Source organism: Gallinula chloropus (assembly GCF_964237585.1).
Source record: "Gallinula chloropus genome assembly, chromosome: 32".
Lineage (NCBI taxonomy): Eukaryota > Metazoa > Chordata > Aves > Gruiformes > Rallidae > Gallinula > Gallinula chloropus.
Window position 1 is genome coordinate 594,148 of NC_140117.1, and position 25,492 is coordinate 619,639.

Sequence of the window (25,492 nt, forward strand, 5' to 3'; positions counted from 1 at the left end):
GGAGTCACAAGTGATGGCTCCCAGCAGGAAATAGGAGGGGGGGACTTGGGGAGCCCAAACCCACCCCCACAGCCCCTCCCCCAGCAACAGCACCCCCCGGAACCAACCTGCACATCCGCTGCTGCTGTCAACTTTGAGGAGAGGAGCAGCGGGCTCTGCTCTAGACAATCAGTGTGCAGAGCCCATGAGTGGCAGGGGAAGCAGCCAATCGCGGCTGCAAAGAGCAGCCCCGGTCAAGCAGCTGCAAAGACCGACCCCGGACAGGCAGCAGCCTCTGGCAGAGCAGAGGAAGTCTAGCAAAAGGCAGGCGGGGCTGCTGTGATACCGAGGTAACAGGGCCAGACACCCAGAAATGGAGGGCAGGGAGGCCAAGCAGCCGGGCTCCCTGTGTGGGGAAGGGGCACGGACAAGGCGAGGGGGGAGAAGATGTGAGCCCTCAGCCTCTAGCAGCAACTCCTGTCAGGCGTGAAAGGTTTCCCTGCAGTGAAGGTGGCATGTGCCGGCCAGGCAGAAGGCTCTCCATGGAGAGAGGCCCCCGGTACCCGAGGGAACAGGCCCCGGAAGGTGGTTTAATATGATCCAGACAATGCACAGTTACCCACCAATCCTGGTGAAGTCCAGTGTGCCTGACTGCTTTGTATGGCTGGGTTCTTGTGGAGAAGGGGGGCTGCAGGGCTGGCTGCTGCAAGAAGCAGCCAGAAGCTCTCTGCAGGCCCCACAGAGCAAACACCAGCTGGCTCAAGGCCAGAGTTACTGCTGACCAAGGCCGAGCCCATCAGCAATGGTCACAGCGCCTCTGGGAATCACAGTTAGGAGAAACAAAACCCTGCAAGCAGCTGCATTGTGCCCCCAGAGAAGGGAGTGAGAAGATGTGAGGAGCTGTGCAGGCACCAAGGCCAGGGAAGTGGGGGAGGACTCACCCCAGGTGCTGGAGAGAAAGATGCCCCAGCAGCCCCTGGAGAAAACCATGGTGGAGCGGGTGTCCCCCCACAGCCCATGGAAAAGGCCCAGACCCCACCTGCAGCCCGAGGAGAGGCCCCATGCTGGAGCAGGTGGAGACATACAGAAGACACTCTGTCTCCTGTTGGAGCAAGCCCTGCCAGCACTTGCAGCCCGTGGAGAGAGACAGAGACACAGAGATGAGCCATGCAGTGGCTCACACTGGAGCATCCTGTGGTGTTTCCTGTGTGACTGTGGAAAGGAGATGAGTAAGGAAAGGAGGGAAAGGGACAAGCATAGATTGCCCAAGACAGGACCGCATGCTGTGCTGGAGTTCATGGAGACTCACTCATTTCTGCAGCTCGTTCATCTGGAAAGGAAAGAAAAAGTGTTTGATCATGTTTTACGTGATAACAGCTCATGAAGATCAGGCAGAGCTAGTGCAGACCCCAAACTGCTTATAAGGGAACTAAGAAAATTCCCCAAATCCACAGGAGTGTCTCCCTGCCAGCCTGGTCATATCCCATGGCTGGTGACAAGGGTCTCTGGCCAGGGGAGAGGGTCTGGATCCCTCAACACAAGAAGGACATGGACCTTTTGGAGCAGGTCCAGAGGAGGCCACAAGGATGATCAGAGGGCTGGAGCACTTCTCTTAGAAAGACAGGCTGAGAGGGTTGGGGCTGTTCAACCTGGAGAAGCAAAGGCTCAGGGGAGACCTCAGAGCCCCTTCCAGTCCCTGAAGGGACCTACAGGCAAGCTGGGGAGGACTGTTACCAAGGGCAGGGAGTGATAGGATGAGGGGTGGTGGTTTTAAACTAGAGCAGGGCAGGTTTAGATGAGACATGAGGAAGAAGTTCTGCCCTCTGAGGGTGGTGGGACACTGGGCCAGGCTCCCCAGAGAGGCGGTGGAGACATTCAAGGTCAGGCTTAATGAAGCTCTGAGCAACTTGATCTAGTGAAAGGTGTCCGTGGTCACTGGGACACACACAGACAGGACACATAACACGGCATGACATGCACTTGATGGCCTTCAAAGGTGTCTTCCACCCCAGAGCATTCTGTGATCCCACAGCTCGAGTCTCAGAGCTTAAGGAGCCCTGGGGACGTCTCCACCCCCAAGTGCCAGGAGAGGGCAGTGTGAGCCCAGAAGAGGCGCTGAGCCCCAGCTCCCAGGCAGGACCAGCAGATCACCTCCCAGCAGAGCATCCTCCTGCCCCGGCTGGGATGCTTGGAGCACCTGAACAGGTGTCTAAAGGATGTTGGGTACTGAGGAAACCCACCTCATTATCGAGCACCATGCATAGAGGAGCCATGGAAGGTCCATGAGGTTCCACTTCAGAGCTGGAGAAGGGAAACCGAATGAGGTTTCAGGTTGGCTCTGTCCTCACACAACTGTCCCATGAGCACAGACAGCACCTTCACCTTTCCTGGTGTCACCCCCATCAGCCTGGGAACAAAACACCATTTGTCCCCGGGGTTGGGATGGGAAGAAGAAACACAAACCATCCCCTCGGGCATCCCAACCCTGACGAGGATGAGACCTGGAAGCCCACCACGACCCTCTGACATGTATGTGGAACCCCTAAAACAGGGAGAAAAAACACATTTCAGTTCAAAGGAGCTTTGGGAGTTAGAGCCAAGAGATCTCAAGGAAAGGCAGTGCCAGGAGAGAGGTCAGGGTCTGGGGGAGTCATCCCACCCCCACAAAAAGCCACTGGGGAGACCACCGAGGTGCCCCAAGCAGAGAGGCTGTAAAGTGGCCTCAAGGTGGCAACGTTTTAAAAGTTAAACCATTAAAACCAAAGTAACCAAAATGAAAAGGAAAGAGGAAAAGCCCCTCAACTGAGACCCAAAATACAAAGCAAAGAATCAAAATTAAACAAACAAACAAACAAACTAGGGAGGGAAATTAAAAAATATCCAACAGAAAAACTAAACCTAAAAAGAACTAAAGTAACCCCCAAAGAACTAAAATAATACAAAATAGGTAAAATTAGAAAGACAAAGAAATAAAATCACAGAAACAAAACAAAAAAAAGTGGGAACTAATCTTAAAAGAAAATTAAAGAGAAAATAAAAGAGCAAAGCAAGAACATTAAAACCTAAGAAATAAAATTATAGAAAAAATGAAATAAAAATTATACCAAAGAAAAATATTTAAAATCCCAAACTAATAAAATTAAAACCTCAGAAATAAAGAAACCCAGCAAACCACGAGGTGAGAAATACAAGTAAAATACAACTAAAAGTGATGAACTAAAATTCAAAAAGCCAAAGTCAGACACAAAGTTTAAAAGATTAGTTTTTTAAAGCAAAGGAAGGAAAAACTCGGTGCCCCAAAGTTCCCCTCGCAGTAAACCCAGCCCTGAGGTCAGACCCCACCTCCGCGGATGGTCCCACTCCTATCCGAGGGCTCCCCCTGCCTGAACCTGCTCCAGCGCAGCCATGGCCGGGGCTCAGCAGCCCCCAGCCCTGCACATCCCCCGCCTGCTCAGTGTGGGGCTCCACGGTACCTGTGCGCCCACTGTGGGCGGGGAGGGCAGACCCAAACCCACCCGGCCCCTGGGTGAGTAAGGATGGGGCAGCCCCCACCCATTGGGGAGAAAAATGCCTTTTCCAGCTTTGCCTCGTCTCTCTTTTTTTGATCACGTATTTTATCTTTTTTTTAACCCTATTTCTTTTTTTCACCATTTTTTGCCTTCTTTTTTAAAAAACTTTTCCTTCTTTTTAAAAATAATTCCCCCCTTTTCCTTTTGTTTAAAAATAATTCCCCCTTCATTTTTTCTTCTTTTACCTTGTAGACTGTCCTTATCCCAAACCACTGGGGCTCTGTCTGTTTCTCCTCCAAGGGAGGGGTGAGCAAGTGGCTGGTGGTGCTCAGCCACTGCTTGGGGCTGAATCACCGCACTTGGCCAGGGAGAAAATCACAGAGAGACAAGGATTGTGCTTATGTTTATTTAGGGGATTGCAGGCAAGGGGCAAGCTTGGCATCAGCAGGACACAATGCCGTGGGTGTTGCTTGGCCCTGCAATGGTCCAGAGACCCTGGTGAAACTGGAGCAGGAGTGGGATGACTCAAAGGAGAAGGAGGTTTCCTGGGAGTGATTACCTACTGCAGAAAATGACCTCTACCCCAGCCAGCCCCAGTGCTATCAAGAAGCATTGGAAAGGAGCACTGCAGGACAGGACTGAAGGGGAACCCAGGATGGGGGACATATGGCATAAAGAGCCCAAGGGAAAGTGAAACCCATGTGGGGTCGAGCTCATGGGTCAGCTCCCCCTACCTCATGGCAGATCCCTGACCCACATCTGCCACACAGAGCAGGCAAAAGCTCCAGTGTTCCCTGCAGGATCCTTATCTGATCCCAGCGAAACTATGTGGAAAGTCACCCAATACCTCAGGAGACCCCCAGGGCTCACTGGGAGCCACAGCTGTGGCCGTGCTGGAGAAGAGGAAGGGGGAGACAGAGGAGGGCAGTGGGGGTTGCAGGTGCCCCAGATGGGACAGCAAAGAAGGGCTGCCCATGCCCTAAAGAGGGCTGCCCATGTCCATCCCCTGCACAAGCACCCCAACAGTGGAAGAAACCGGTCCTCAAGGTCAGGATGGGACCACACAGCTCCCTGGTGCAGCCCCTGCTCTGCCCCACTGCCCCTCCCCAGGAGTTATTGCAAATCCGTTACTGACTCTACAGGGCAGGAAATATAAATCTTCTGTGGAAAGAGAAGTTGCTCACCAGGTGCTCAGGAGCTGCCGGATGCACCAGGCTGCTTTAAAACCCCATCCTCTGCTGGCTTTGAGGTGCAGATTTACGTCTGTGGGCAGGATTTGATGCCCCACTGCCAGGCAAGGAGCTGAAATTCTGCATCCTCCTACCAAAGCCCAGAGGCAGAAAACACAGCTGCAGTACCTGGGTGCAGGTGCTGGAGGTGGCTTTTCCCAGAGCTGCACCTCTCCTGGCAGCCTGTGCTGGGGAACAGCAGGTCAGGGCATCCCTACTATGAGCTCTGCCAACAGTGGGGTGCAGAACTCCAGGCCACCACCACGGGAGAGCTGTCAGGCAGAGAAGGACCTGGGGGTGTTGGGTGGCTGCAGGCTGAATATGAGCCAGCAGTGTGCCTGGGTGGCCAGGAAAGCCAATGGCATCCTGGCTTGTGTCAAAAATACTTTGGCCAGTAGGTCTGGGGAGGTGATTGTGCCCCTGTACTCGGCATTGGTGAGGCTGCCCCTCAAGTGCAGTGTCCAGTTCTGTGCTCCTCACCATAAGGACATTGAGGTCCTGGAGTGAGTCCAGAGAAGGGCAACCAGGCTGGGGAAGGGGCTGGAGGGCAAATCCTACGAGGAGTGGCTGAGGGAGCTGGGGGTGTTCAGCCTGGAGAAGAGGAGGCTGAAGGGAGACTTTCTCACTGCCTGCAACTACCTGACCAGGAGGGTGCAGAGAGGTGGGCGATGGTTTCTTCAGCCAGGGGACAGGAGATAGGACAAGGGGAAATGACCTCAAGCTGCCCCAGGGCAGGGTCAAATTAGAATTTAGGGGGAAAAAAAAATTACTGAAAGAGTTGTCAGGGCCTATAACAGGCTGCCCTGGTAGGGGGTTGAGTCACCTTCCCTGGATGTGTTTAAAGAAAGGGTAGATGAAGTACTTAGGGAAATGGTTTAGCATAGGATGGGAATGGTTGGACTTGATGATCTTAAAGGTCTTTTCCATCCTTGTGATTCTGTGACACAGGGTGCTGGCAAGCAAACTCCATGGCTGCCCCAAAACCTGGTTTGTGACCCACTGTACAGGACACCAACACACAGAGCAGAGGGACTGGATTCATTTTGTGCATACACGGGTGCTGGGTGGTAATTCCACAAAGCCAGCACCCAGCACTCACAATCTGCCCTGTTTGTTCCTGTGACAGGGTTAGGAAAAGCCTGGAAATAGATGCTAATTGGTTAGTAATTACCCCATCATCTGCTACTGGTCAAGCATATCTTAATTAACATGCGTGCTCTTTGCAAGTTTGGGGGGGCATTAATTGGGTGGGTGCTCATGATTACCCCCTGCCACATTTCCCTGCCTCCAGTTCCTGCCCATTCCTGTTGCCTTCATCTCTCCCTGGCCATCCCCCACCCGTCACCCCAGCTGGGGCAGGAGCTTTCCTCTTTCTCAGATGTTCAGCTCTCCCCAAGGATGCTTGTTACCAAAGTGTGCTTTGGATGAGTCCTTGGGCTGGTCTTCAGAGGGGGTTGTGAGCAGAGCCAGGCAGAGCCCTGACCCCACATTAACCATGTCTGGGCACCAACCCAAAGACATTTCTGTCCCACCCTCCTGCAAAATTCGACTTCATAGATTTCAGCCCAGCCAGACCCGGAGCTGCAACCAACGGATCATAGCTGGGACAGCTGGAGATACGATAGAGCCCAGGGTGAGAAAACATCTCCTGGCCACAGCTTGCACATCCCCACATGGCTCCTAATGATTGCATCACCACAGCATTATCTGCTCTGCCTGCAACAGGAATACAACACACAGCCCATACTGGGGACTGTGGAGACATGAGCTCCAGCCCAGCCAAAACCTTCTGAGCCCCCTCACTGCCCCTCTGCTCCCTGGGCTGGGCTGGGGCTGAGGGGGATATCTGCTGCTGTGGCTCTTACGAGAGAAGTGTGGACAGTGTCTGCAGAAAGGCTGGGGAGGTGTTCTCCCTGAGGCACAGCTTGGTGTTCCACGTACCCACCCAAATCCAGGGGCGGATGGTCTCTCCATTGAACGAGGCTGGTGATAAACTGAAGATCTCAACCCCACTGTGACCATTGGTGAAAGTCACCAGCCCCTGTGAGTGGGACCAGCCCACCCTTTCCGTGTCACCATGGGGCAGGATGTTGTGCTGCCATGTCACTTGTCCCCCAGTGAGGATATTTGGAGTTGGAGCATCAGGTGGAAATCAACGGGCATCAACGCCCAGCAGTTCCTGCACAGGTTGGGGTGGGTTTGGTGGGAACTGTGAGGGATCTGCTCGGGTTGGCCTTAGAGCTCAGCCCATCCTTCTCTGACCCCAACCCCGGGTTCTTCCCCCAGCCACAGGCTCTGGCCCTCAGCTCTCTCTGGAGGGTTATGAGAAATGGGTAGAGGCTCACAGCATTCTGACTGAGAAACTGGCTGCCATTGGCCTGGACAGGTGGACCCTCAGCTGGGTTAAAAACTGGCTGGATGACCGAGCCCAAAGGGTCGTGGTGAATGGAACCAAATCCAGCTGAAGCCGGTCACGAGTGGCGTCCCCCAGGGCTCTGTCCTGGGTCCAGTTCTGTTCAACATCTTTATCAATGAGCTGGATGAAGGGATTGAATGCTCCCTCAGTAAGTTTGCAGATGACACTAAGCTGGGAGGAAGTGTTGATCTGCCTGAGGGTAGGGAGGCTCTTCAGAGGGATCTGGACAGGCTGGATCCCTGGGCTGAGACCAAGGGGATGAGGTTTAACAAGGCCAAGAGTAGAGTGCTGCACATGGGACATAACAACCCCATGCAGTACTACAGGCTGGGGGAGACTGTCCGGAGAGCTGTCAGGCAGAGAAGGACCTGGGGCTGTTGGTTGACTGAAGACTCAACGAGTCAGCAGTGTGCCCAGGTGGCCAGGAAAGCCAATGGCATCCTGGCTGGTGTCAGACACCGCATGGCCCCCAGGGCAGGGATTGTGCCCCTGTACTCAGCACTGGGGAGGCCACACTCTGGACTCTGGTAGGAAGATGCGGAAGCTCCTCGCCTGTGCTGTGGCCTCAAGTCCCACCCAAAAGTCGTTAATCTGATTGTGGGCAAACTGCCCCACTGTGGGGGGTTGAGAACATTTCCCCTCATTTCGAGCCGTTACTGGATTTGGGATAACTGCTGGAGAAGGGCTGTGGGGCAGAGCGGGGACTGTTCTGGGGACCCGTCTGCAGTCCTATCCTGTCCTCGAGCACCAGTTTCATACACTCTTGGGGTGCTGGTGCAGGGGCTCTGAGGATTTTGGCGCCTCTTTGGTGCAGGAGCAGCCCTTCTTCATCAGATCCCCTCTGGGGTGGCTGTGACCCCCATTGCCCTCCTCTGCCTCCTTTCCCCTCCCTCCTCTTCAGAGTGGCCAAGGATGTGTCTCCCAGCGAGCCCCGGGGGCCTCTTGAGGTATTGGGTGATTCTCCACGTGCTCCGGCTGGGAACAGGTAGGGATCTTGCAGGGCTGGTGAGAGCTTTTGCCCGCTCCAGGTGGCAGATGTGGGGCAGGGAGCTGCTGTGGAGTGGGGGGATCCCAGCCTGGAGCTCAGACCCACATGCTTTTGCTTTCCCTTGACTACTGTGGCTGGAGTGGGGCTGGCTGGGGTGGAGGTCATTTTCTGGAGCAACTTCCCACTCCTGGGAAACCCCCTTCTCCTTCCAGTCCTCAAACTCCCACTCCAGTTCCTCTGGAGTCTCTGGATTATGGGAGGGCAAAGCAACACCTGTGACATGGAGCGTGTCCCCACTCACACCAAGCTTGGTCCTGGCCTGCAACACCCTCAATTAATGCAGGCACCATCTCATGTCTCTGTGTTCTTCTCCATGGCCAAGCTGACTTCACAGTGGTGGGACCAGGCCATGCTCTCCGTGTCACCGTGGGGCAGGACGTTATGCTGCCGTGTCACTTGTCCCCAGCCATGGATGCTCAGAGCTGGGACATCAGGTGGATCCGGCACAGGGTCTCTGAAACGGTGCACCACTACCGACATGGGGAGGACGTGTCTGGGGAGCAGATGGAGGAATATGTTGGGAGGACAGAGATGGACAGAGATGGTCTCTCCAGAGGAATCCTGGACTTGCGAATCTCTGGGCTGAGACCCTCTGATGATGGTTATTACGTCTGCACTGTGAAAGATGGCAACTCCTATGGAGAAGCTTTGGTGAAGCTGCAGGTGACAGGTTTGTGTCTGGTGTGGTGTTTCCAGGGGTAGTCATGGTGTCCCTGGCCTTGTGTGTCCCTCTCAGACTACTGTCCCGTCCCTTGGTGCCCCAGGAGAACTGGTACATTGTCTGGAAGCCTTGGGGCTTCTTGAACAAAGAGGGGTCGCTACAGATGCTGCCTTGAGGTGCTGAAGCTGGGCAGCTCGGTCTTGCTCTCACGTGAGGTTTGGGGGGAGATCTGGGGCTGTTGGGCATCAATGCTGGGTGGTTCCTGCACAGGTTGGGGTGGGTTTGGTGGGAGCTGTGAGGGGTCTGCTCTGGGATGCAGTGGTGGCATCAGAGCTGAGCCCATCCCTCCCTGACCCCAACCCCGGGTTATTCCCCAGCCACAGGCTCTTGTCCTCAGCTCTCTCTGGAGGGGTACGAGGCCGGAGGCATCCGGGTGCTGTGTCGATCGGCCGGATGGTTCCCACAACCGGAGGTGCTGTGGAAAGACCCCAAAGGGCAACGTGTCCCCTCGGTCTCCTGGAGACGTTCCCCTGATGCCAGGGGCCTGTTTGACACCGAAGACACCATCGTGGTGACGGGGACCAGAGATGGGAACTGGTCCTGTGTGGTCAGGAACCTCCACCTGGACCAGGAACAGGAGGCGTCCCTGCAAATCTCCGGTGAGATGGCTGCAGCCAGTGGGGGGTGGCTGCCTTGCTTGGAGCAGCTTTGTTCTGAGCTTGGGGTGCAGCATGGAATGTGGGAGCACGGGAGGACTCTGTCCCCTTGAGGCCAGGGCTCGCGGCACAAGGGCTGGGAGGTGTGAGGTGTTAGTTTCTTGGTCCTTCTTCCCACACACTCCAGTACATCCATCCCTTTCCCTGTGGATCTGTTTGTTTCTCAGCTCCCTTTTTCCACAATACACGTCCCTGGGTGATTGGACTGAGTGTGCTCCTCGTGCTCTCTGTTGGGCTCCTTGCCGTCGGTGCATGTCTCTGGAGAAGGAAACGTACGTTTGCTTCAGAAGGATGTTTTGCCTTCATCAAAATGCCCCTTGGGCAAAGGACTGAATGGGACGAGTGCACGGTGGGGTGTGGGCAGGGTGAGAGGGAGCATGGCCAGAGCTGGTGGGAAGGTCCAAGAGACCCTCTTGAGATGTTTCTTCAAGCTGCACTCCTCATGTCCTCTTCCTCTGCCTTTGCTTTTCAGGCCTGCTGGTATCCAGAGAGCTGGGTGAGTCCTTCTGGCCCTTTACCCGAGCAAAACCTCCTGGCACAGGAGCCCCCGGGAGGGACTTGGATTTGTGGGGTTCCTGATGTTGGGGCTGAGCTCCAGAGGGCCTAGGTGGGCTTATGGGGAAATAGTCTAGCAGGGAACCATTCCTGGGTGCAATGCAGTCTTTTCCTACTCCCCAAAAAGAATGAGTTGGGCATCAGCCCAAGCTCTACCAGCTACTGTGCAGCAGCCATGGGATGAGTAGCTGTTCCCTCTGATCACACCTGTCTTTTTGTTTTTCTTTCCAGAGGAACGAAGTGCAGCACAGGGTGAGTCTTGTGGAAAGAGACATTCCTGACATTTGGGGTTCTTTGCACTTCCAAATCTGTAATTTGGGGTCTGCCTGAGCTCTGCCTACTCTTCATGTGCAGTTATGGCATGACAAGATGTCCTACCTGGTTAAATATTATTTTTCCCTTCTTTTCCAGAGGAACAAGGTGCAGAACTGGGTGAGTCGTGTGGAGAGACATTCCTGGGGTTTGGGGTTTTTTGCACTTCCCAAACAGTAATTTGGGATCTGCAAGAGCTCTTCCTGCTCTTCTTGAGCATTTCTGGGATGACAAGGTGTCCTACCTGATACATGTTGCTTTTTGGTTTTCTTTCCATAGGAACGAGGTGCAGCACCGGGTGAGTGGCCGTGGGCACCTGCACGACGTGGGCTCCTGTCACGGGTGCTCTGTGCTCAGCCCTTTCCCTCTTTGCCTGTCCTCTCAATTCATGCACTTTTCCTGCTTTGGGGAAACCAGCCCAGATTTGTCCCTTCTTCCCTTTGGTTCTCCCTGGGCATTAGCCATGGGACATGACCCGTCCAAGGGAGACATTCCTGGGGACTGGGGTCTTTTACCATTTCCCAAACAAGCAATTTGAGGTCTTGCCAAGCTCTGACAGCTCCTGTGGGAGCACTTACAGGAGGAGTAGCTGTTCCCTCTGGTCACACATCGCTTTTTGGTTTTGCTTTCCAGAGTGTAGCAGTTTTCTGTAGCAATGTGCTGGTAGAGAACTGGGGGCTGCAGAGATGGCTGCTGTAAGAAGCTCTGCAGGCCCCAGAGAGTAAACATCAGCTGATTCAAGGCCAGAGTTGCTATTGACCAAGGCCGAGCCCATCAGCGATGGTCACAGCACCTCTGGGAATCATATTTAGAAGAAAAGAACTGCAAGCAGCTGCTTTTTACCCCCAGAGAAGGGAGTGAGAAGATGTGAGAAACTGTGCAGACACCAAGGCCAGGGAGGAAGAATGAGGTGCTCCAGGTGCCAGAGAGAGAGATTCCCCTTGCAGCCCACGGAGAAGACCATGGTAGAGTGGGTGTCCTCTCGCAGCCCATGGAAAAGGACAGGGGGCAGAGACATCTACAGCCTGTGGAGAGACTGGCCCATGCCACAGCAGGTTTGCTGGGGGACTTGTGACTCGGTGGGGGACCAGGCTGGAGCAGTTTGGACCCGAAGGTCAGCACCCATGAAAGGGAACCGGGCTGAGGCACATGGTGAGGAGATGACACCCTGATAGAGGGGACCAATGCCAGAGAAGTTTGTGGAGGACTCTCCCATGGGTGGGACCCCATGGTGACGCAGGGGAAGGAATACCCTTCTCCCCCCCTCAAAAGGAAGAAGGAAAATAACTCAGGAGGAATGGACTGAAAACCCCCACTCCCCATTCCCTGTCCCTCCCCATGCCAGAATGGTGGGGAGTGGGGAAGGGGAGAAGGGATCAAAATTATGACTAAAGTCTTCTAAGAGGGGAGGGGTGAGGAGAAGTAGAGGTGGTTTAAGATTTGGAGAAGGAAAACAGCTTGTGAGGAACTGACTGGAACCCCACTCAACGTTCCCTGCCCCTCCTTGTGTCATGTTGCTGGGGAAGAAGGGAGTAAAATCATGAATGAAGTGAAGTTTGCTAAGAAAGGAGGGGTGGGGGGAAGGTGCTTTAAGACCTGGCCACGCTTCTCATTACCTGACTCTGGTTCACTGGGTGTGTAGTGCAGTGTAATAAATTAGTTTTCTTTCTTCTGTGTGGAGTCTGTTTTGCCCAATGCACTAATTGCAGTGTGATCCCTCTCTGTCCCTATCTTGAATCCTAAACCTCTCAATATATATTTTCTCCCCTTTATGGCTGAAAAGGGGAGTGATAGAGCGGCATTGGTGGGCATTTGGCCTCTAGCCAGGGCCAAACCACCTCACAGAGGAATGAGATGCAGCACTGGGTGAGTCTCTTTGAGATCTGGGACACTGTGGGGTCCTATTCCCAGGTGCTCTGTGCTCGGCCCTTTCCATCATTGCCCTTCCTCTCCATCCTGGCATCCCTGGGTCTTGGGAAAGCCCAAGGCCATGTGCCTGGGAGAGTCAGCAGTCCAAGCAGACAGCACGGGGATGAGCCCTCTGCCCTCCCAGAACTGCTGGGACCAGCTCTGGGATGTGACCAGATCTCCTTTCTCCTTGCAGCCTGGAGGAAGTTTCTGCTGCCCCACAGTCCAGGTAACTGGGGGTTTGGGTGCCGCTCCCATCCATGGGAGGTGGTTCTCCTCCCATTCCTCATGTTCAAGGGGCATCTGCACCGGCCAGTTTCTGGGGCCAAGCTGTGCCTGGGTGTATTGGGTGACTCCCACACCTGGACTGTGGCACTGGGCCGTTCCCCTGCTGTTTTCTAGCCACCCACCCCTTGTGAGCTCTATCAGTGGAGCCTAGAGGAGCCATCTTCCCCCAGACACTGCCCAGACCCTGCCACTGCCTCCCCATCCTGCTCCTCCACACTGGGGCAGAGGCCCCACCAGTGCTTATTGCCATGGGATGGGGCTTGGCAGTGGTTGGGGCCAGCCCCGGGATGGGATCTGTATGAGGAAGGCGATGCCCCATCTCCTGCCCCACAGGGCATATCCTGGCCCCAGGTGGTCTAATCTGCCCGGCACTGAGTTCTGCTTCTGATCATAGAATCATACGATGGTCTGGGTTGGAAGGGACCCCAAGGATCATAGAGTTCCAACCCCCCTGCCACAGGCAGGGACACCAACCTCCAGGCCTGGAGCTACACAAGGTTGTCCAGGGCCCCATCCAACCTGGCCTTGAACACCTCCAGGGGCAGGGCAGCCACCACCTCTCTGGGCAGCCTGTTCCAGCACCTCAGTGGTCTCCTGATGTTCTGGCTCCTCCTGTCCCTGCAGACATGGTGACCCTGGATCCCAACACAGTTCATCCTGAGCTTGTCCTGTCAGCAGACAGCAGAAGTGTGAGATTGGGAAGAGAATGGCAGAACCTCCCTGACACCCCTCAGAGATTCACATCTTGGCCCATCCAATTGGAGCAATTCATGGAGGGGAGGCACTGCTGGGAGGTGGAGGTGAAAGGGAAGTTTGGAGGTGATTCTTACTGGTTTCTGGGGGTGGCCAGGGACTCTCTGAACAGGAAAAGGCAAAAGCAAAGCAGCCACCCCAACCCCCCCCCCCCCACCCCCCCAGTACCTCAAGAGCTGTTGCTGAGGCTCTGGCTGCGCCGGCTCCGAGCAGTCGACCTTGTGGACTGAATCATGAATAAATTAAGTCAGTGAAGGGGGGAGGGGGGAGATGTTTTAAGGTCTGTTTGTACTTCTCATTATCCAACTCTGGTCTCTGTGTGTGTAGGATAATGTAATAAATTCAATGGCTTTTTTAAATGTGTTGAGTCTGTTTTCCCAGTGACGCTGATTGTGGAATGATCTCCCCATGTCCTTATCTCCACTTCTGAGCCTCTCAATATCTATTTTCTCCCCTGTCCACCTGAAAAGAGGAGTAATAGAGTGGCTTTAGTGGGCATCTGGCCAACAACTAGGGTCAAATCTCCACAGATGTGTAGGCATGCCTCGTGCTTCTGGTTAAGGCAGCTGTACCTGAAGAAGACTGATTCAGATTGGATACTATGGAGAAATTCTACATTCTGAGACTGGTGAGGCACTGGAACAGGTTACCCAGAGAAATGCTGGAGGATCCCTCCTAGGAAGGGTTCAAGGCCAAGTTGGATGGGGCTTTGAGCAGCCTGGTCTAGTGAGAGGTGTCCCTGCCCATGGCAGGGGGTTGGAACTTGGTATTTAAGGTCCCTTCCATCCATAACCATTCTATGTTTCTATGATTGGTGACCACACAGGACCAGTTCCCATCTCCAGTTCCCCTCACCATGATGACAGCTTTGGTGTCAAACAGGCCCTTTGCCTCAGAGGAGACTGAGGGGACACGGTGCCTGTTGGGGTCTTTCCACAGCACCTCTGGTTGCGGGAACCATCCGGCCGATCGACACAGCACCCGGATGCCTCCGGCCTCGTAACCCTCCAGAGAGAGCTGAGGGCCAGAGCCTGTGGCTGGGGAAGAGCACAGGGTTGGGGTCAGGTGGGGATGGGCTCAGCTGCAAGGCCACCACTTCATCCCAGAGCAGACCCCTCACAGGTCTCACCAGGGCTGCAGGACCGGCCACCAAACCCACCCCAACCTGTGCAGGAACCAACAAGCGTTGATGCCCAACGGCCCCAGATCTCCCCTCAGTAATCCCATAAGAGCAAGACTGAGCTGCCGAGCTGCAGCATCTTGAGGCAGCATCTGCACTGACCCATCTTTGTTCAAGCCCCAAGGCTTCCGAACAATGTGCCAGCTCTCCTGCAGCACAAAAGAAACAGGACAGAGGTCTGGGAAGAACACCCAAGCCTAGGGACACCAGGACAACCCCCTGGAAGCACCACATTGGCCACAAACCTGACATGTCCACTCCATCATACCTTGTCCATAAGAGGCACCATATGTCACAGTGCAGACGTACTGACCACCATCTGAGAGTCTCAACCCAGAGATTCGCAAGTCCAGGCTTCCTCTGGAGAGACCATCTCTGGCCAACTCTGTCCTCCCAACATATTCCTCCAACTGATCCCAGTACAGGTCCTCCCCATTTCGGTAGTGGTGCAGCATTTCAGAGACCTGGTGATGGATCCACCTGATGTCCAAGCTCCAAGCATCTATGCAGGGGCAAGTGACAGGGCAGCACAACATCCGGCCCCACATTGACACAAAGAGCATGGTGTAGTCCTACTATTCTGAAGTCAGTTTGGCCATGGAGAAGGATACAGAGATGTGGAGCTTGTGCCTACATTTATTTGGGGTGTTGCAGGCCAGGGCGAGCTTGGTGTGAGCGGTGCACGCTCAGTGCCACAGGACCGAAGGGGAAACCAGAGTGAGGGACATACGGCGTAAAGGGGCTAAGGGAAAGTGAAACCCATGATCTGGGGCGGGCTTCCCCCTGACCCATGGAGCTCTCTGCCCCGCATCTACCACTTGTATCGGGCAAAAGCCCCCACCAGCCCTGCAGGATCCCTACCTGGTCCCAGCCGGAGCATGTGGAGTCACCCAGTACCTCAGGAGACCCCTGGGGCTCACTGGGAGCCACATCTGCAGCCGTACTGGAGAGGAGGGAGGGGAAGGGAGTCAGAGGAGGAAGGTGAGGGTCACAGCCACCTCAGAGGGGATGCCAAAGAGCGGCTGCCCCTGCCCCAAAGAGGCTCCAATATCCTCCAAACCCCTTGCATGAGCATCCCAATGGTGGAAGAAACGAGTACAAGTTTGCAGATAACACCAAGCTGATCAGAGGGTTGATGTAGTCAAAGGTGTCTGCTTACTGCAAAGGGTTTGGACTAGATGGCCTTTAAGAGTCCCTTCCAACCCAGAGCATTCTGTGACTCACAACTCAGGGCTGGAGGAGCCCTGGGGACATCTCCACCCCCAAGTGTCAGGAGAGGGCAGTGTGAGCCCAGAAGAGCCACTGAGCGCCAGCTCCCAGGCAGGATCAGCAGATCACCTCCCAGCAGAGCATCCTCCTGCCCAGGCTGGGATGCTTGGAGCACCTGAACAGGTGTCTGAGGGATGTTGGGTGCTGAGGACCTACCAGTGCTGGGGCAGCTTCTGCCTGGGGACAAAGGGGGACTGGGGGATAAGAGGACACAGAAGGGACATGGTGTAACATAGGATATGAGGGGGACACAAGGGGACATGGAAAGACATGGGTGGGACATCACGGCAGGGGAAGACATGGGGGACATGGGAGGGACGTGGGTGGACGTGGGAGGGTCAGGGGTGACACAGGAGGCATAGGAAGACATTGGGGGGACACAGGTGGGACATGGAGTGGGGGGAACTCATTCCTCCCATTTCCTGTGGCAGCTGAAGACAGGGCTCAGGCACCACTGTGGTCTCAGCTGAGTGTCCAGGACAGATTTAATTAAAGCCACCTTGTTATTGAGCACTGTGCCCAGAGAAGACGCAGAAGCTCTGTGAGATGCCCCCCTAGAGAAAGGAAACCCAATGAGATTTTGGATTGATCCCCCATCCCGTGAGCACAGGCAGCACCTTCACCTTTCCTGGTGTCACCTCCATTGGCCTGGGAACCAACATTAAAAGAAAACAAAACAAAGACGCAAAATAAAAAATTTCCAACAGAAACCCCAAAAATTAATAAGAACTAAAATAACCCCCCAAAGAACTAAAATAACACAAAATAAGTAAAATTATAAAGCTGAAGAAAAATAAAAAAGGAAATAAAATTAAACAAACAAAAACCAAACTGAGAACTAATTTAAAAGAAAATTAAGAGAGAAAATAAAAAACAAAGTAAGAAAACTAAATGCTAAGAAATAAAAATTAGAAGAAAAACCACAGAAATAAAATTAAAACATCAGAAATAAACCTTTAACACCCACTAAACACCAGGTGAGAAATACAATTAAAACCTAAGAACATAAATTTCTAAATGACACGGTGGGACACAAAGTTTGGGCTTTTCATGGAGGCATGCAGGGATCAAAGGAGGGATAGATGGAGGGAGGGAGGGAGGGAGGGAGGGAGGGAGGGAGGGAGGGAGAGGAGGGGTGGTCGGAGGGCTGGAGGGGGGTTGGCTGGTTGTGGGGTTGGAGACTCATCTTCCATGATGGAGGAAGTGACGGGGCACCAGAGAGGGACGGCTGGATGGAGATGTGGACGGACAGAGGGGTGGAGAAGAGATGAGTGGACAGAGGGAAGGGGTGTGTTGAGGTGTGTTGAGTTGTGTGTTGGGGTTGTGTTGGGGTGTTCACTGTGCCCACCCACCCCCTGTCTCATCACGCCCTCCCCGTCCCACCCTCCCCACCCCCCTCCTCCTCCTCCATCGTCGTCCCCCCCTCCACCACCGTTGTCCTTCCCTCCCCCCTCCAGCTCCTCCCCCCACTCTGGGTCCCCTTGGCCATGGTCCCTCGGGAGCTGCCAGCAATGGCTGAGATGTCCAGGAGCCGAGGCAGGAGACCCCCCCTGGCACCGTGGCGCAGCCCCCACCCCGCGCAGGCATACAGGAGGGGGTTCATGGCGCTGCTGAGGAAGGCCAAGGCAGTTGCCGGTGGCCGAATGACCTTGGAGGCTGCCTCCAAAGTCCCTCCACCACCTTGTAGGACCCCTGCCACCTCCAGCAAGCTGGCCAGGTGGTAAGGTCCCCAGGAGACAGCAAAGGCCACCACCACGGCGGCCACCAGCCGGAAGGTCCGACCGCGCCGGGACAGGTGGGTCTGGCGTAAGCGGCGCACCAGTAACCCGTAGCCAACGGCCACGGTGGCCAACGGGAGGGCCCAACCCAAAGTGGTCTCCAAGAGGTTGTGGGCCACCAACCAGCCCCTCGTGCTGTGCACCCGCTGGCAGTGCCCCTCCTCCACCCGCCGGAAGACGATGGATGGGATGGCCAAGATGGAAGCCACCAGCCACGTCAGGGCCGCCACCCCGTGAGCCAATCGCCTGGCGTGACCCCCTGGGGTCACCACCGCTGCCACCGGCCTGGAGACCGCCAAGCAGCGGTGGAGACCCAGGAGGGCGATGAGGAAGACGCTGACGTACATGGCGACGGCGCAGACATAGTGACACCCGCGGCAGACGGCCAAGCCCATTTCCCATTGGCCGACACTCAAGGCCTGGAGGTAGATGGGCCCGGTGAGGAGGGTCACCACGTCGGCCACGGCCAGGTGGAAGATGAGGAGGACGGGCACAGTGCGCCGGCGGGCGGCAGCGTAGCTCCAGAGGACCATGGCGTTACCGGGGAGCCCCACGGCCACCGCCACCCCCAGCAGGGTCATCCCCACCACGGCGCCAGGGATGCGGGTGGCCGTGGCGTTAGGGGGTGACGAGGTGTTGGCAGGAAGGGACGAGGACATCGTGGTGGGTGGGGAGGAGCTGTGGGGAGATGGGGACGCAGAATCTTCCAGAGAAAGCACAGGGCTCCCTCCCTCCCTCCCTCCCTCCCTCCCTCCATCCATCCATCCATCCATCCATCCATCCATCCATCCATCCATCCATCCATCCATCCCTTCCTGCATCTGTCTGTCCATCCAACCGTCCATCCAATCTTCTCTCCACCCCTCTCTTGCCCCACCCCCCATCCCTCCACCCCACCTCCCGCCCACCCAAAGCCTCCACCCCACACCCCTCCTTCCTCCTCCCCCCTCTCTGAGGTGTCCTCCTCTTCCTCCTTTAACCCTCCAGGATCATCCCACCTTGGCATCCCCCAGACCTCCCAGTTGCTCCCTCCCCATCTCCCACTGGGCCACCCTCCCACTCACCTCCACACCTCCAACCTCCCAGTTGACCCCCCCAGACATCCCAGTTGTCCATGCAGACTCCCAGTTACCCACAAAACCTCCCAGTTGGCCACCACCCCACACATTTTCCTTCCCAGTTTCCACACTCAGGGAATCCCAGTTTCCCCCCAGACCTCCCAGTGAGCTCACACCACACCCCCAGGTGTTCCCACCAAACCAACAAGTCACCTCCTAGTCAACGTGTCCCAGGTCTCTTCAGTGTCCTCCCCACTCCTCCCCGAAGACCTCCCACCCCACCCACCTTCCCTCCTGTACCTTGGGGACTCACATGTCCCTTCCCAGAGGTCCTGGCCTGGGTCGTGGACCTTCTGTGTCCCTGACACGGGTGGTGGCCGGTGACGGCTCAGTGTCACTTCCCCTCCACCCAGCTCCGGGCAGGAAACACTCGTGCAAGAGGAAGGAGGGAGGAAAACCGCAGGGGAGGAAGAGTATCTGCGGTGTGGGGAAGGACCATGGACCTTGAATTGTCCCCATGTGTGTGGAGGAGGAGGTGACAGGAAGGGTGGCACTGCCAGGACGTCCCCCAGTAAGGAAGAGGGGGGTGTGTGTGTGTCTGGTTGCTTCATCACACGGCTGAGGAAGTGGTGAGAACACCCTGAGGTGGGCTGAAGGGGACAGGGGAGGTTGTCTTCTACTCGCAGTGTGGCCAACGGGCCTTCTCTTCCTTTCCTCCATCCATCCATACATCATCCGTCCATCCATCCATCCATCCATCCATCCATCCATCCATCCATCCATCCATCCAAACATAGAATCATAGATGGTTCTGGGTTGGGAGGGACCCCAAGGATCACAGAGCTCCAACCCCCTGCCACAGGCAGGGACACCAACCTCCAGGCCTGGAGCTACACAAGGTTGCCCAGGGCCCCATCCAACCTGGCCTTGAACACCTCCAGGGATGGGGCATCCACTACCTCTCTGGGCAGCCTGTTCCAGCCCTTCACCACACTCTCTGGAAAGAACTTCCCCTTAATATCTCATCTAACCCTTCCCTCCTTCAGTTTCACTCCAGCCCCCTTGTCCTGCCAGTCTCTGCCTTCAAAAAGCTGATTCCCCTCCTGTTCCTCTGCTCCCTTCAGGGACTGGAAGGCTGCAATGAGGTCCCCCCACAGCCTTCTCTTCTCCAGGCTGAACAAGCCCAGCTTCCTCAGCCTCTCTTTGTAGGGGAGGTGCTCCAGCCCTCTGATCCTCTTTGTGGCTCCTCTGAACCCTCTCCAACAGTTCCACATCTTCCTTGTATTGGGGGCCCCAGCTCTGGACACAGGACTCCAGATGGGGCCTCATGAGGACAGAACAGAGAGGGACAATCCCCTCCCTGTCCCTGCTGCCACCCCTCTTCTGATGGAGCCCAGGATACCATCGGCCTTCCCAGCTGCAGGAGCCACTGCTGGCTCATGTGAAGTTTCTCATCCACCATGACACCCAGGTCCTTCTCAGCAGGGCTGCCCTCAAGGAGCTCTTCTCCCAGGCTGTATCTCTGTCTGGGATTCTTCCAGCCCAAGTGCTCTCCCAAAGTTCAGGCTCCTGATCCCACTCTTTGCCAGGCCCACATTCCTCAAGATCACAAACTCAAACAGAGCATGGTCACTGCAGCCCAGGCTGCCTCCAACCTTAAGACCTTTAATGATCTCCCCCACATTGGTGAGCACCAGGTCCAGCAACGCATCAACTCTGGTGGGTCTGTCCAATACCTGAACCAGGAAGTTCTCATCTATGGACCCCAGGAGTCTCCTGGGTCCCTTGCAGGTCACTGTGTGGCTTTCCCAGCAGATATCTGGGTGGTTAAAGTCCCCCATCAGGATGAGTGCCTGTGACTGCAATGCCTCCTGCAGCTGGAGGAGGAAGGCCTCATCAGCAGGCTCCCCTTGATCAGGCAGCCTGTGATAGACCCCTATCACCAGCTGTCCATGATTAGTCCCATCCCTAGTTGTGGTGGTTTGGCCCTGGCTGGAGGCCACCACTTCCCAGGGCAAGAACCTGCACAGGCTGAGTTTGGGAGCCAAGAGAAAAGAAAGCAGCTCTTAGGGACAGCTGGTAATTAGTGGCACTGTCACTAATAGAAGTAACAGGACAGTGGTGTGAGGAAACTGATGATGATCCAAAACTCTTTCATTTCCTTCCTGACAGTTGCTCTGTATCTCTTTTCAGAAGGTTCAACCTCTGGCATGAAGCTTTTAGGCATGTGTACTTGGAGACAGTGGATTTCTCTGCCTTGACTGGAAAGGGAAGACTCAACAATTGCACCCAAGGTGTCCAAAGCCAGAGGAGACCATGCTCAGCCCTGCCCTGTGGAGGCACATGCACTTTGCTCCACAGTGAATAAAAGATGATCTGATGATCAGCAGAGGTTGGACCCAATGATCTCTCAAGGACCCTTCCAACCCCTGTGATTCTGTGATTCTGTGATGGAAAGGCTGTAGTGTCTGCTGGAAGAGATTCCTGGGGCCCCAATATTTTGGGGCTGTCATGGATTTGGCTGTTCAAAGGAGATTATGTCACTTGTGTTGTCTCCCTCTGTGACTGGAGGGAGCTCATGAACACAGCATGTGACCAGCTGTGCCCAAAGAAAAAGAGAGTAGAGGATGGGAGGTGCTTTGGGGCACTTTAGGATTGGTGTTGGCCACAACAATGTGTTTTCTGTCTGCTTTATGCTCTCCAGTGTGCAACGTGGATGTTGGCAGAGGTAACATGGACCCAAGCAAAGCTGAGAGGCACTGGTGTGAGGGGCCACACTGTGCAGCCACAGCCTTGAGCACAGAAAGCTCTGCTCTTAAAGGGGCTGCTCTGGCTCCCAGGTGGCTGATGAGAGAAACAGTGACATGGAGATGAAGGATGCCCACGAGGTGTCGAATACAAAGTGTCTTGACTTCACTGCACAGCCAACTGCGTTTGGAAAGCTCTGGATCAGTGTCCACCAGAGACACTGATGTGGCTGGGCATGGGAGTGGAGAACAAAAGAGGCCTCAAGAAAGAAGTGATCCTGCTGGAGTAATTACTGAAACCTTCTCCCTTTGGCCACACTTCTGAAATCTTGCTAATTAACTACAGGAGAGCCAAGCAATTAAGAACCATCACCCCTAGAGACTTGGCTTGTTAGGGTGTTGGGCTTGTTAACGAGCCCTTTGGTGACACATCCCCCAACTGCAGGTATCTGACTGCCCTGGGAAGGAAGAAAGCAAACACCCAAGTTTCTGAGGGTGTCAGTGGACTCTGTTGAGGACCACCACCAAATACAGCATGGGGGGAGACCAGAAGAGCTGAGCTTCCTTCGGAGACTGGCAAGGGAGGAAAGCAGAGCTGCTGGATGCCAGTGGAAAGTCAGATATTGAGGTGTCTGTGCCAGGAGTGGATGTGTTTCCTTGTGTGGGATGGCCCAGACCCAGTCCCTGTCCCCTAAGAATGGGGATCCTGTCCCACATGGGATGTTGGGGTCCCTTCTCAGGGGCAGGATGATGTGGAGGTGCAGGATACTGAGCACACAGCACTGGTAGGTAGCACACCTCCCATGCTCTGTGGAGGGTCCTCAGAGCTCCCCCAGTGCCACCCCTGCCATGGGCAGGGACACCCTCTACTAGCCCAGGTCATCCCAAGCCCCATCCAACCTTGTCTTGACCAGCTGCCCCAAAGGAAGTTCCCAAGAACACACCCACCCCCCAGATGTTGTCCAGTCTCTATGTCTGGTGGCACATACCTTTAATTGTTCTCTAGTACCTGCACATACCTTTGACCACCTGAACAGAGGAGAGAAGAATCCCACCTCCCATGGGCTCACGTCTCCTTCCCACCCCAGGACCCCCAACCAAGGAAAAGGTGCCTCAGCTGAACCTCTTCCCTCAGTAGGATCCCTGCCTGGCACTCTCTGGGTGTCCTGTCTCACAATGGGACAAAGGAAGTTGCTACTTAGACCTGACTCTGCCTCTCCACGGGGCTGTGAATCATAGAATCATTAAGGTTGGAAAAGACATCCAAGATCATCTAGTCCAACTGTGAAGACACACCTCTCCTCAGTGGGCAGAGGCGATGTCAGTGATGACTTCAGCCTGTTTTACAGCAGGTTCCCCTGGAGCCTGAGGGACACTAGAAGGGATCCCAGAGGGCACAAAGTGCCACTTTGGGCTGCTCCTCTGCTGCAGAGCTTATCCAGGCTCTGTGGATGGAGGAAGCTCATGGGACACACTGCAGAGAGACAGCTCTGCCCAGGAGCATCTCCTCTGTGCAGCACTGCAGGGCCACAGGCTCTGTCTGTAGGCAGCAAGGGGAGAGGAGCAAGGAAGGTAGCGTGGGGCAGGAGGGGAAAACTTTCTCTGTGCTTGATATGGTCAGACTGCAGCTGAGGGCACTAAACCTGCTGGAAGTATTCCCAAAGGGTGGAACATCACACAGGTATGGATCCTTTCCCAAGGACTTTCCCCTGGCTTAGAGGAGAATGATGTGCTCCAGAGCAGGGATCCCCCACTGTCCCAATTCATGGGACCAGGAGTAATGGCTCTGTTTCCCCAGGAAAGGCTGCAGGGCTGTGATGGTGTTTGCCCAGGGGTGCCTGGAGTTGTCCTTCCTGTCAGGGTCCCTGCAGCACTGCAGGGAGAAGCTGCAGGTGGCAGGATCAACCCCCCAGCAGTGCAGGGCTGGGTCCTTCCTCTGTTGAGAGGTGCTGTGTGATCAAGGTACGTTGCTGTGAGGATCTCTGTGGAGGGTCCTGCTCAAGAAGGATGCCAAGGCAGTGTTCACCTGGAAGGGAAGGGTCTCTGCTTTGAGCTTTGGCCGTGTGAGCAGTGTGACATGGGAATTTTCCAGAATTTCTCAGTTCTGCAGAAGCTGCTGAGACCCCATGGCTTGTCAGGAATTGTACAAGCTGCTTCTTTGCCCTGCACACACAGGGGTGCCCCCAGGCAGGGCTCCAGCCCTAGGAGGTGTCTGTAAAGCCAAGCTGAGGGGTGGGAACTGTGAGCAGTGGATGGAGAGTGGCAGGAGCAGCTCAAGGCAGCAGTGACATGGGCAGGGGTTGAGAGGGACCAGTCCCCAGAAGTGCTGTGGGAGGTGGATTCATGAACCCTGGGGGTGCAGATGCCTTCCCTGGTCTCCTCACTCACACATTCAAGCCCTTCAGTCCTCACTGTCACAGTGTTGGGGTTTAACCAGGTCGGCAGCTAAAATAACCACTCAGATGGTCACACACACCCCTCCCCCCACAGAGGCTTTGGGAGAGAATTGGAAACAAAAAGTTAAAACTGTGAGTTGAGATAAAGACAGTTTAATAGGACAGAAAAGGAAGATTATGATGATGATGACAATGGAACATGCCAAAGAAGTGATGCACAGCACAACACACATGCCACTGATGCTCAGCTAGTTCACAAGCTGTGGTCCTGCTGGTGGGAGAGCAGGAGAAGCCAAAAACATCCATGTCTTGCCTCACCTCAGCCTCAACACCCAAAATGTCACCATGCTACAAGCGATACTCACATCCTAAATGTGAACCCCAGCACCAGACCAGCAGGAATATCATCTTTCTCCCAGGTGAAGTCAGGACACACAAGGACGTGGCTGTGAGTTGCCTTCCCAGCAGCCTGACCACCAAAGAGAAGAATCACCCCAAAGCCCATGTGTGTCTCCCAGCCCCACACCCCTTGACACTGATACTTTGGGATGTTCCCCTCTGGTCTCTCCAGGCCTTGTTCTTGCTCATTGGGGGAGAGGAGTCAACAGCAGTTACAACACCAACGGTGTTGAGGTAGCCATTGAGGGAAACCACCTAATTGCCATGCCAGGCCCCAGGGCTGTGGAGGGCTGGGAATGATCTGACCCTCCCATCAGAACACCCCACCTTTAGGCCAACTGTCTCTTTCTCTGAAGGGTCCTTGTTGACCTGAATGGTGTAGTCAGGATGCCAGAGGGATGGGATGTCATCCAGAGGGACTTGGACAAGCTGAATTGATGGGCCTGTGGTCTGGTGGTTTGACCCTGGCTGGAGGCCAGATGTCCAGCAAAGTCACACTGTCACTCCCCTTTTCAGCTGGACAGGGGAGAAAATAGATATTGAGAGGCTGAGGAGTGGAGGTAAGGATAGGGAGAGATCATTCTGCAGTCAGCTTCATGGGCAAAACAGACTCAACACAGAATAAAGGACAGAAAACTCTCTAATTGCTGTCCCTGCCCTGCACCCCCAGTGACACCAGAGTCAGGTAGTGAGAAGTGTGGCCAGATCTTAAAGCACCTCCCCCCACCCCTCCCTTCTCAGCAGAATTCACTTTAGCCAGGATTTTACTCCCTTCTTTCCCCACACTGTGGCACAGGGAGGGGCAGGGACTGGGGGAATGGGGGTTTTGGTCAGTTCCTCATAAGTTGGTTTCCTTCTCAGCCAGGGGGGCATTCATTCCTCACCCCCTTCCCCTGCTGCACTGTGGGGTCCCACCCATGGCAGACAGTCCTCCATGAACTTCTCCAATGTGAGACCTTTCCCACAGGGCTTCAGCTCTTTACCAGCTGCCCCAGTGTGGGTCACTGCTGTGGGTGCAGTCATAAATCACAGTGTCTCTCAGTCCCAGTCCTCCACAGGGTCACCAGCCTCCCCCCAGCAAACCTGTTCCAGCGCAAAATCTCTCTCTTGCTCATCTCTGTGTCTCTGTCTCTCTCCATGGGCTGCAAGTGCTGGCAGGGACTTGTTCCAATGCGGGTCACAGCATCTCCTGTCTGTCTCCCCCTGCTCCATCCAGTGTGGAGCCTCTCCGCTTGCTGCAGGTGGGATCTCAGCCTTTTCCATGGGCTTCAAGGGGACACCCACTCCACCA

General features: G+C 55.0%; 1 protein-coding gene across 1 annotated transcript; it reads right to left on the reverse strand.

Annotated features, from left to right (window-relative positions):
• Window positions 1-1,288: 1,288 nt before the first annotated feature.
• Window positions 1,289-18,260, reverse strand: LOC311202925 (leukotriene B4 receptor 1-like; the record flags this gene model as incomplete). Its single annotated transcript, XM_084277570.1, has 5 exons — window positions 1,289-1,309; window positions 2,464-2,521; window positions 13,543-13,600; window positions 14,823-15,056; window positions 17,294-18,260. 5 exons carry the CDS (start codon window positions 18,258-18,260, stop codon window positions 1,289-1,291), a joined length of 1,338 nt encoding a protein of 445 aa, XP_084133696.1.
• Window positions 18,261-25,492: the final 7,232 nt, after the last annotated feature.